General features: G+C 38.0%; 1 protein-coding gene across 2 annotated transcripts in view; it reads left to right on the forward strand.

The window, feature by feature from the left end:
• The window catches only part of LOC107755093 (D-glucuronyl C5-epimerase-like), a 58,134-nt gene that overhangs the window by 32,526 nt on the left and 14,422 nt on the right, over nt 1-11,186 (forward strand). The window contains exons 1-2 of one of the 2 annotated variants that reach the window (XM_016571759.1): nt 101-177; nt 9,717-10,222. In XM_016571759.1, coding sequence (XP_016427245.1) covers nt 9,727-10,222 — 496 coding nt within the window. In that variant the 5' untranslated portion in view covers nt 101-177; nt 9,717-9,726. Of the gene's footprint in view, nt 1-100; nt 178-9,716; nt 10,223-11,186 lie in introns of those variants that run through there. The other variant, XM_016571758.1, reaches the window with a different exon arrangement.

An 11,186-nucleotide genomic window follows, 5' to 3' on the forward strand; every position in this document is an offset into this window, starting at 1 on the left:
TTCTGTTCACGCAGCTCAGCTGGATCAATATCTCATTACTGTTTCTGTTTCCTCTGTTTCAGGTATGACAGACTATTTTGTCAAATAGATCCCTAAATGAATCGGAGCAGAGGATCAAAACTGTGGCATAAAGCGCAATGACAGCACAGTCAGACGTTCACTGGTGATTGGAGCTGGGTAAGATTTCACTGCTTTAGATCAGTTATTCACTTTGGTGTCATGCCACATTGAAATCTCTATACAAAACAAAATCGAAGTACAATTGTACAAAGTTTATTTAAAAGTTTTGCCCACCAATGCTACATTTGTTTGATGAAAAATACAGTAAAAACAGTAATATTGTGAAATACCATTACAGTGTAAAATAATCATGTTTTTTTTTTTGATGATTGTAAAAAAAAATTATTTTATTCCTGTGATGGCAAAGCTGAATTCGAGCCATTACTGAACTGGAGCAATTACTCCAGTCTTCAGTGTCACATGATCCTTCAGAAATCATTGTTTTTGTTGAATTGGTGCTTATAAACATTTCTTATTATCAGTGTTGAAAACAGTTGTGCTTCTTTATATATTTGTGGAAACTCTGATACAGGATTCAGGATCCTTTAAATAGAAAGTTCAAAAGGACAGCATTTATTTGGAATAGAAATCTTTTGTAACTTTATAAATGTCTTAATTGTCACTTTTGATCAATTTAATGCGTCCTTGCTGAATAAAGGTTTTCTTACAAAAAAAAAAAAAAATGTACTGACCCCAGACTTTTGACTGTCTTTGTTTTAATATAGACAAATCCCAGTTATCCCACTAACTTACTGACAGAGCCTAATTTACTTATTACAGATCTAAGCTACATAACAAGCCACTTTGCACAAATGAAGTAAAGGTGGATTTAGCCATGAGTCAGGACTTTTATACCTCCTCATTAGTCAGTCAGTACAACGGTTAGACTATTAGGTGTGTGTAAATGGGACAGTATGGTCTGATTTAAGTTTAAGCCTCATATCTTGTCAAATCATCCATGCAAGACTCTTATGAATGCTATTCTGTGTTGTTTTACACGCTCCATCTGACTTCAGCTTGATCTGATGATCAGCCTTTTTCCACCCATAAAGCTCCTTTCACACTGACAGAGATTAAATAACTGGATGTTGCAGTCTCTGTCTAGTCTATATCTATATCGATATCTAGTCTTCATTCCCATTGGTAGTCGCCACATCGTGTTGCATCGCATCTGGTTAGGATATGTGTAAGAGTGACTTCAGTATGTTTGCTAATGCTGTTTATGTGTGTGTGTGTGTGTGTGTGGGGTGGGGGTCATAATGGCTCTGTCAGATGGTTTGCTTCATTTTACGAGAAGTGTATAATCCCCCCGTTGGCCATAAGATCGTAAGCATTTTGGTAATATAACAGGTCTAATCCCCTGACTGCTGATGAATTGGATGAGGAGCATTACCTTCAAAACAATTTCCCTGTTACCCACTGCCAGAAGAGATATGCCTATAAACACTGGTTTATCACACAGACTAGTTTAAATAGAGTCATTGACCAGTAAAATAGATTTTTTTGTTTGATCAGCCTTTTTCCACCCATAAAGCTCCTTTCACACTGACAGAGATTAAATAACTGGATGTTGCAGTCTCTGTCTAGTCTATATCTATATCGATATCTAGTCTTCATTCCCATTGGTAGTCGCCACATCGTGTTGCATCACATCTGGTTAGGATATGTGTAAGAGTGACTTCAGTATGTTTGCTAATGCTGTTTATGTGTGTGTGTGTGTGTGGGGTGGGGGTCATAATGGCTCTGTCAGATGGTTTGCTTCATTTTACGAGAAGTGTATAATCCCCCCGTTGGCCATAAGATCGTAAGCATTTTGGTAATATAACAGGTCTAATCCCCTGACTGCTGATGAATTGGATGAGGAGCATTACCTTCAAAACAATTTCCCTGTTACCCACTGCCAGAAGAGATATGCCTATAAACACTGGTTTATCACACAGACTAGTTTAAATAGAGTCATTGACCAGTAAAATAGATATTTTTGTTTTTGTTTTCGGTAATATTTTTATTTTTTAAATATACCAAATAATCTGTCATAATATGCTGTCATTCTGGGAATGTCTGTAATGACCCACTTTTTTGATCCCTAAAACCTGAAATGACTGATTTGGGGATGTGTAGAATTTCTTCCCATAATGTGGTCTGTAGGTCAGTGGTTCTCAATTTTTTTTATTCAAATGCCCCACAATGTCCAGCACAATTTGCAAAGGCCTCCCCATGTAATGTAATATGTATCATCCACTATTTCTGCAACTGGGAATGAAACAGAACAATAGTTATTGAAGGGAGAAATATAAAAAAAAATTATACATTTAATTAAAAATAATATAAATAATTATTTGAATAATAATATATTAAATTGAATATTAAGTTCAAGGTATTCTTTTTAAAATATGGCAAAAAATACAAATTTTCTCCTGTGACCCCATCTGCGTACTATAGTGTACTAAAAGTAAACAATGGGAATAATGTTTCTTTTAAGCCTTCTTAGTGAAATCTCTCTCTCTTATCAGTCAGGTATCTTCATGGATTATACATCGCTCTTTCCAGCTGTCTTTAGTGCTACTTCTGGATATGCTGTGGTTAATTGCATTCACGTAGAAGCCAAAGTTGTTTTTACTAGGGCCTTCATGTTGCTGTTGATGGAACAGGTGTGTTGATTAGATCATGAATCACAGCCAGAAGCAGATCTTTGCAACATCTGCTCTTTGATCATCTTACCTTTCCAGTTATAAACTGGATTTGCATCTTAGTGGGAGAGTAAATAACAATGTACCTCAGTCTAATATCTGATCAAACCTGCGAAGAGGTTCAGTCCTAGTGCATCTGATTGACTGGGCTGGAGCCCTTACTCTCCTGATATTACACCAAAATGAAGGGCTAATTGTAAGTCTTGACCCCAGTTCGTGTCCTCTATAAATGCCGTTCTGTTGATACGGGAGTTCTCCCGTACTCCCTTTCTAATGAGAATTACACTAAATTACATCCAGTGCATTATTATTAGCCTGTCAACTGTGCTTATTATGGGCTGCATCTGTTACACAGGGGGAATCCCTGTGATGTCCCTCTGGTAATATAATTTTCTCTAATAAGTAGCTGTTTCACACCAGAACAGATGGGATTGGTGTGTTTTTGTTTCATTGGTTTACTACTTTTATTTATCTGCACCCATTCTGTAGCTTCCAGGTCTGGCATCAGTAATAAGCTCCTTTTGAAGCTGCTGATTGCCCTCGATTCGTCCCCAGGCTGATCAGCAGTTCAGAGGAGTGGACATGTCCAGAGTTTAGTTAGACCTGACACACCTAAGCTCAAACATATGACTCACTTCTCAGTGCTGCCCAGAGGGCAACACATCTCCTTGGCATTGGACTTGTACTATTTCTGCTGTTGTTGGCAGGTCAGACTATGTCGTCGACTAGAAGGAGCATGCCACCACCTGATCCTGGCCATTGCACCATGAAGCAACTTTGGCTGTGAATTTTTCAAGAACATTACATATCATGTAATATTGCAATATTATTTCTCATTTTACAATACAGTGTAAGCACAATGTCCAAAATTGGCTTAAAGACAGCATGATCATTGATCATGCTTATAGACTTTGATAAACATTATTGTACAAGATTCATATTTTTTTTTACATCAAAACGGTAATTTTAACCACCTCTGAAGCAACATTTATGATCATTTTCTGCTTAACCAAAGCCCCGTGAACAGTAAAAAATTTTTTTTAATTTTTTAATTTTTGATTTAGTCTTTAAGGGAATAGTAATGACATTTATTGCAGCTTTAGTTATTATGAGCATCATCTAACTATCTTCTGTTTTTTAGTCATAGTGACTGACGAATGAACTTCTGTCGGCCATTGAGTGCTTACCACTAGTTGGGGTGCCATGATCCAGGGTTGTGTTCTGACCGCAAATTTAGCCAGTGATTTCTGTTATGCTAACAATTTTGTGCAGCTGTTTGCATGCAGTTGGCAAACTGCCGTCTATGGTTCCAGCCAACCAATGAGTGATAAAAGACTTCAACATGGGCGTAACTGCCCTTCTAAGTCTTGCTCTTCTTTTCCAGAAGCCATATTGTATATGATCAAAATCTTGTGTTTGGCTTGAGATGTACGAGCCGGCACAAAGGCTCATTTTTTAGGTATTCTGTGATTAATATGTTGTGTAATAGAGCAGGAAATCCTATTCCCTGTGGCATTTCAAAATGTGGTTGGATGCCATTTAACCCTTATTAGGTTTTCTTAAATAGGTCTCCGAATCTCAATCTGTTTCCTTCACTGCCAAACCCTTGTCACAAAATGTTTTAGATTTGACAGAAGTTTCCTAGTGGATTAAACATGCACATTAGTAAATACCCTGTGGTTAGATTTGTCACTTTATTTGGCATTAAGATATTCTTAATTCTAAAGGCAATATTTCAAGCTTTTATTCGCTTTAGTAGAATTGATTGTGATTACCATAACTTGCACATTATAAGCTGTACCATATTTAAAAAAAATCATCAATAGGGCTCCAGCTCCTTTCTGCATTGTCTGGTGTTACATGAAGAGCCCGTGGCAGGCCTGAGTGGGGAGGACAGGCGTGCAGTCTCGGGAGCAGGTCTGTGTGGGTTGTGGTGACAAATGAGCTGAAAGCTTGGTATTCATTGCACCCCGCTCTCCTGTGCCAGGCCTGTTTTCCCTTTACTGACAACCTTTCATGTTTGCACATTATAAGCTGTACCATATTTTAAAAAAATCATCAATAGGGCTCCAGCTCCTTTCTGCATTGTCTGGTGTTACATGAAGAGCCCGTGGCAGGCCTGAGCGGGGAGGACAGGCGTGCAGTCTCGGGAGCAGGTCTGTGTGGGTTGTGGTGACAAATGAGCTGAAAGCTTGGTATTCATTGCACCCAGCTCTCCTGTGCCAGGCCTGTTTTCCCTTTACTGACAACCTTTCATGTGTCAACAATACCTCCCACTGTTCCCTGAGCTGTTCCCCAGCAGAGGACAGTAGCCTGGGAAGGTGGGGCTTAGGGCTGGGTGGTAAGACTGTATATATTATGCGATCATAGACGTAGATTTCATTGTTTCTTTTATACCCTGGTAGATTTATTATCAGTGGGCTGGACTGTTGATGTTGTTTACACATGATGCTGTAACAAAGTAATGCAAAAATACAAAGTGGGACATGTACAAAGAGATCAAGACAAGGAAGAGTTTGTTATTACAGAAGGGGTATTCATGGTTAAAAACATACCCCTTTTCATACCAGTTACCCTCGCCCATGCACACACTAGCTGTGTTTACAGGCACCCAAATAATGTTTTTATAACAGCTTGATGGTTCTTGCAGATAGAAAAGCCTTCATGTAAACACCTCAGTTGATTCGAATGTGCTCGAACCGAATGGGTTTTTGATTGGATTAAAAGGGGTGGTGTAGACCTGTAATAATCCGGTCAAAGGGAAAAAAGTAAGCATGTAAACTGCTGAATCTGGCTTTTTTTTTTTTTTTAATTGGATTCAGATATCTTGCTCACATGTGCAGAGCCATGATGCATATGTTTACATGTGTTTTACGACGTCATACAAATGTGCGTATGTTTATTTACATTTCATTTTAGATTTAGATGAGATTAAATATTTACTAAATATTTGGTAAAACTATATTTGCTGTAGCTCCGGTGACATTATTACTATGGCTTTCTCCTGTTCTGAACATGGCAACTTATGTGTTAAGTCTTGCTTGAAATAAATGTTATGCTGATGTAAACAAATATGTGAATCAAATTGCAGCATTTAAGGTTCATATGAACAGACCTTTCAGTATGGATTCAGAATTGGAATCCCAGCCCGAAAATAAAATTAGTGCATGTGTGAGCACACCTAAGATGTATGTACTTGAATGTAATTGGATGTTGTAATATTCTTGTAGATTGACCTTGAGCTTTGGAAAGGTGCATTTAATATTATTATTATTATTATTATTATTTATGTTCATAACAATATATTAATTATATTATACTAGAATATATTATTTTTATTATATAATTAGTTATGAATTTAGTCATAACTATCCGTTATAAATTAAATTATTTCTTTATCTGTTTTGAGTCTTTTTTTGTAACTCAAATGTTACACCATGTTAAGCTGCTTTTGCAGTAATTTCATACTAATGGCAAGAGTTTTTTAATTTTTTTATTTGAACGAGCATTTATGTTGATTAATTATGATGCTTAACAAATTTATTAGACCACCACCCAATGTAAGGTTTGTGCCACAACTACCTTACACTAACAGTATTGGTGAATACCAAAATCATTTTTTATGTTTTTGTAATGGTTCATCCACCAGTATGTGCAAGCTCTTTAGTCACAGTATTGTTTCTAATGCTAAAATAAAATTATTGTTGTTATCCATGAATTTTCGAATTTACTGTTTTACAAGAAAGGCAGAAAAAATTGTAAAGTTCTTTATTCAGATGCCCTATTACAGTCAATAGAGACTGTGGGAAAGTAAGAATGCAAGCTGCTATCAAGGCCAAAGGAGGTCATTGAAAATATTACGCTTTTTGGTTATGTGTGAATAAAGACTATTTAGTTGTTTCAGTTTGTTATTTGCCTAATTAATCACAATAACATTTTTCAAGTTTTTGACAGATTCCTAAAATATTTGTGTTTTCTCTTTATTATGACAGGTGGTCTAATAAATTTAAGCACATACAGTGCTTAACAAATTTATTAGACTGTATTTATTGACTGTAATTGGGCATCTGAATAAAACGCGTGGCCAGCGTCAGGTCGTCTCGGCGACTGAGACAGCGCTAAGCACATTCTGATGGGAAGCACTCTACTGAGATGGATGTGCTTGTTTTGAATTCAGTTTTCGAGAGCACTGCGTTAAGTTAGCTGAACCCTGCTTTCCTAGGGACCGATCGGCCACAGCTGTAGCTGTGGGGACGGCATATTGTTAAACCGCATTCATCCCTGTCTCCTATTACCAGCCGTAAGCCTCTCTACGAAAAGCCATTTTCTTAAATCTAGCATGGTATGATGCTCCCTAGGACATGGTGTACTCTTCCTTTAAATCCGCTGTGCCACTTGTTCAGAGAAGGGATTACATCCGTGTTCCTCCTGTTTTTAGTTTGATCTCTGGATTATACAGAGCTCAGCCATATCTCCTGCATATTAGTGGATTTGAATGCAAATTATCCTTGTACACAGATGCACCCTGCACTGCAGTGGGCCGCCTGATCCAGATGCTCCATCAGTGAGGCTTGATCAGGTGCTCTATGTTAGGATTCAGACAGCACTTTCCGAGCATGTCCCTGAATCTCAGAGTAACAGCATCTGAACTCTGCCTGCGAAAGATCAAATTATTTATAGCCTTGGCAAATGAGATGAGCTGCTTATCTTTCACGGTGCAGTCAGACGCTGCTCTGCTCCGCATGCTCTGAATAGAGGATGCAGAGTCGACATGTGGAAGACGAAGTAAAGGGGGGAGAGATTAGAAAGAGATGGAGCGCAGGTCTGTGAAACAAGTGCAAACTCTGCAAAGAGGATTAAACGGGAAGATTGGAAGAAAGAATGATTCACTTGCCCTGATCTTCCATAGCAGTGAATGTTTCAGAACTATATGAAATCAGGTTTCCACCTAATACATACAGTATGTAGTAGGGCTGTCAAAATGACTGAAAAACTAAATTCGAATTTTCTACTTAAATATTATCAAAATTCGAATTATATTCGAATTTAAAAGGCATAATTTCAGTTAGGGGGAAAAAAGCTTTTGGATCCGAGATAATCCATCCACCTCACAGGTGTGGCATATCAAGATGCTGATTAGACAGCATGATTATTGCACAGGTGTGCCTTAGGCTGGCCACAATAAAAGGCCACTCTAAAATGTGCAGTGGCTGGTCATAATTTTATGCATGGCTTTCTAAACATGCCGCTCTCTTGTGCGAGATGCGAGTGCAACGCTGATAGATGTCCCGCTAGAAAATTTTTTTTGACAGCCCTAGTATGTAGGGCAGGCTAAAAGCGTGTATGTACCGCTACCATTCATCATGCCTCGGTCCTTTTTGCTCATTTAGTTAAATATGGAGTGTTTGGCACTATGTTGCACTTCGTTTGGGTTGATGGATTGATGTGTTTTTGTTCTCCGTTGACCTTAGACTTAGCTTTAGATTCACAGTGGTGTGGACTGCTAATGATGGCATTGGTGTTTTGTCCATGCCAAACCCAGCACAGTAATTAGCTGTAGTGAGAGGCAGTGCTGTTCTGCTTATTGATTTTTAGTGTTTGCAAAGAAGATAACATGCCAAAGAGAGAGAAGGGATGATATGAGTGAGAGGCTGCTGATTCGCGTTATGAGCTACGTTTACAAAGTTAATGCGATTCTCTCCCAAGTGCAGAAACCACAGCAGCAGAAAATAATTTGTGAGAGAGGAAATGTAAAGATATGTAGAGAATATTGAGTTCTTTCTTTTCTATTCTGCTTATGACTATTGTAAAAACAGTAGTTATTGCATAAACTACCAGTTGCGTTTGCATCCACATATTTTTATGCAAGTTTTGAGCTATTGCATCAAAAATTATGAATGGAAAAACCTAAATGCGAATAAAGATTCCAAAGTGTGCAAAAAAACTTCAATGTTTTTTTTTGGTGGATACACTTTTTTTTTTTTTTTTAGTAAAAACACATGCACATAAACTAAAGTGGAAACACATTTACCAAATAAGTTCCTAGATGGGCAGTAAAAAAAAAAAAGAACAATTAGTTTGGAGAAGATGACTATTTTCAGACCAGTATCAGTGTATAAGATCTCAAAAGTTTTATTCACACATTGTTTTTGTGATTTTTCTTCAATAGATACATCATTGATATTACAGTCGCTTTCATTGTATAATACAATTAAATATAAGCATTAGATTAAACCTAAATTTAAAAAAAAAACTTAAAATTAAAAAATTAGAATTAGAACATAAATTAGAACAAAAATTAGAAATGTTGTCTTGTGTATAGCTAAATAGAAATAACTTACATTATACAATTTAAAACATTAAAAACAAAAAAAAAATACCTAAAGCATAATAAAATTACTAAAACCTAAACTAAAATTAAAATGAAACTAAAAACATGAAAATAAAAGCTAATTCAAAATATTCATAAATGCTATAATAGTATATAAATAATGCTAAAATAACACAAAAACATTACATAAATAACATGCACATATAAAAGTTTCTCTTTAGTAAATCCAGAAACTGTCTCCATTGTGAATCTTTTTTGGTCAAATGCTGCACATTATTCCCTTAACAATAAATATAGAAAAAAATGCTTTTCTTCTGCTGCTGTGAATTTTAGAAGCAATATGCAAAACAGGTTATACAGTCGCCCAGACAGATATTGAATTTCTCTAATGCTGCATTTGATTATTCATGCAGAGGGAAAAATATTGATTAGACCTTTTAAACTCTGATTAATTCCATGTAGGTATGCATAAAATTTCCTCTGACTGGATTACTGATTACACTTAAATCGGAAATGTCACTAGTGTATAGCGGGGAGTATGAGCATGTGATTGCATGTTTGTCTGTTATTTCAGCTCAGCCAATGGGTGTTTCATAGAATGTGTTTTAATGTACGTTTGTGTCTTTGTATTACAGGTAAGCAGTGATGATGCGTTGTCTGGCAGCCCGTGTTCACTACAAGACCCTGATAGTGATCTGCGCTCTCCTCTCTCTGCTCACGGTCGTTCTGTGGAACAAGTGTACGAGTGAGAAAGCGCTGCGCTTCCTGCCCCGGCACCCCCAGCCCCCTCCCAGCCCGAAAATAGACAGCCATCCGCAGCAGCCCCAGCCCCCCGAACCTCCACCTGTGGTCGGTGGAGTGCGCTACGAAGAGATCGACTGCCTGATCAATGACGATGTCACCATTAAGGGCCGCCGAGAAGGCAGTGAGGTATACCTGCCCTTCAGCTGGATGGAGAAGTACTTTGAGGTGTACGGCAAGGTGGTACAGTACGACGGCTACGATCGATTCGAGTTTTCGCACAGTTACTCCAAAGTATATGCCCAGAGAGAGCCGTATCACCCCAGCGGAGTCTTCATGTCCTTTGAGGGGTATAACGTGGAGGTGCGTGACAGAGTCAAGTGCATCAGTGGAGTGGAAGGTGAGTGATGTGGTAATGGTTGCACCTCTTCATTTCTGATCGATCTTCTCTGATAATGGCTGCTTAGTAATGCTATGCTGAGGTGTCCGAACACATGTAATCAGTTGAGATGGATTGCAGTTTACACCTGGTATTAACTTGTGTCTATAAACAGGAATCAAAAGTGCAGTAGTGATTAGGGGTGTAACGGTTCTCGGTAAAAAAACGAACCGTACTGTTCTCCACCCACGGTTCGGCACGTACTTGCACCGCAGTTCAACAAATCTGACATCTTACATATGTAATATGGCTTGTTAAAAATAACAACACGTAAAACAGACAGAGTTCAGCTAATTTAGGCCTATGTTTCTGTCGATGGATACGCATTCTGGCTTCCCAATACATTACAACAACAGCGCTGAACAAAAAAAAAAAACGTGGACAAACCAGTCACTCTTGGTAAACTTTGTTCAATGCGAGTGCTGTATGCTCAAATATGACCAGTCATTCATGCCGTCATCACCCGGGTGTTGATAGCGCATGTGCGCAGGTGAGACCTGAACAGCACATGTTGCTATCTTTATTTAAACTAAACTCATTTAAAGGGGTCATAGGATGCTAATTTCACTTTTACATGTTGTTTGAACATAAATGTGTGTTGGCAGTGTGTGTACACATCTACCCTATAATGATAAAAATCCACCCAGTGCTACTTATGGCTAAATGCGGCTAAAGTAAACAGTCTCTCAGAGCACGGTTCGTCACCCCACAGAAGAAAGGGGCGGGGTCAGCAGAGCTCATTAGCATTTAAAGCAACATGCAAAAAACGGGTTGATTTCTGCAGAGCTGATTTTGACAGGGTAAAAAGGGTGTAGTTTTACACTACCATTGAGAAATTTTAACCAAAGTATGTTATAGACTTTTCATTAAGACCCTAAAGAATCATATCAACTTGTGGAAAATGGGCATCCGATGACCCCTTTAA

The sequence above is a fragment of the Sinocyclocheilus rhinocerous genome, unplaced genomic scaffold, assembly GCF_001515625.1.
Source record: "Sinocyclocheilus rhinocerous isolate Xijiao unplaced genomic scaffold, SAMN03320098_v1.1 scaffold591, whole genome shotgun sequence".
NCBI classification, from domain to species: Eukaryota; Metazoa; Chordata; class Actinopteri; order Cypriniformes; family Cyprinidae; genus Sinocyclocheilus; species Sinocyclocheilus rhinocerous.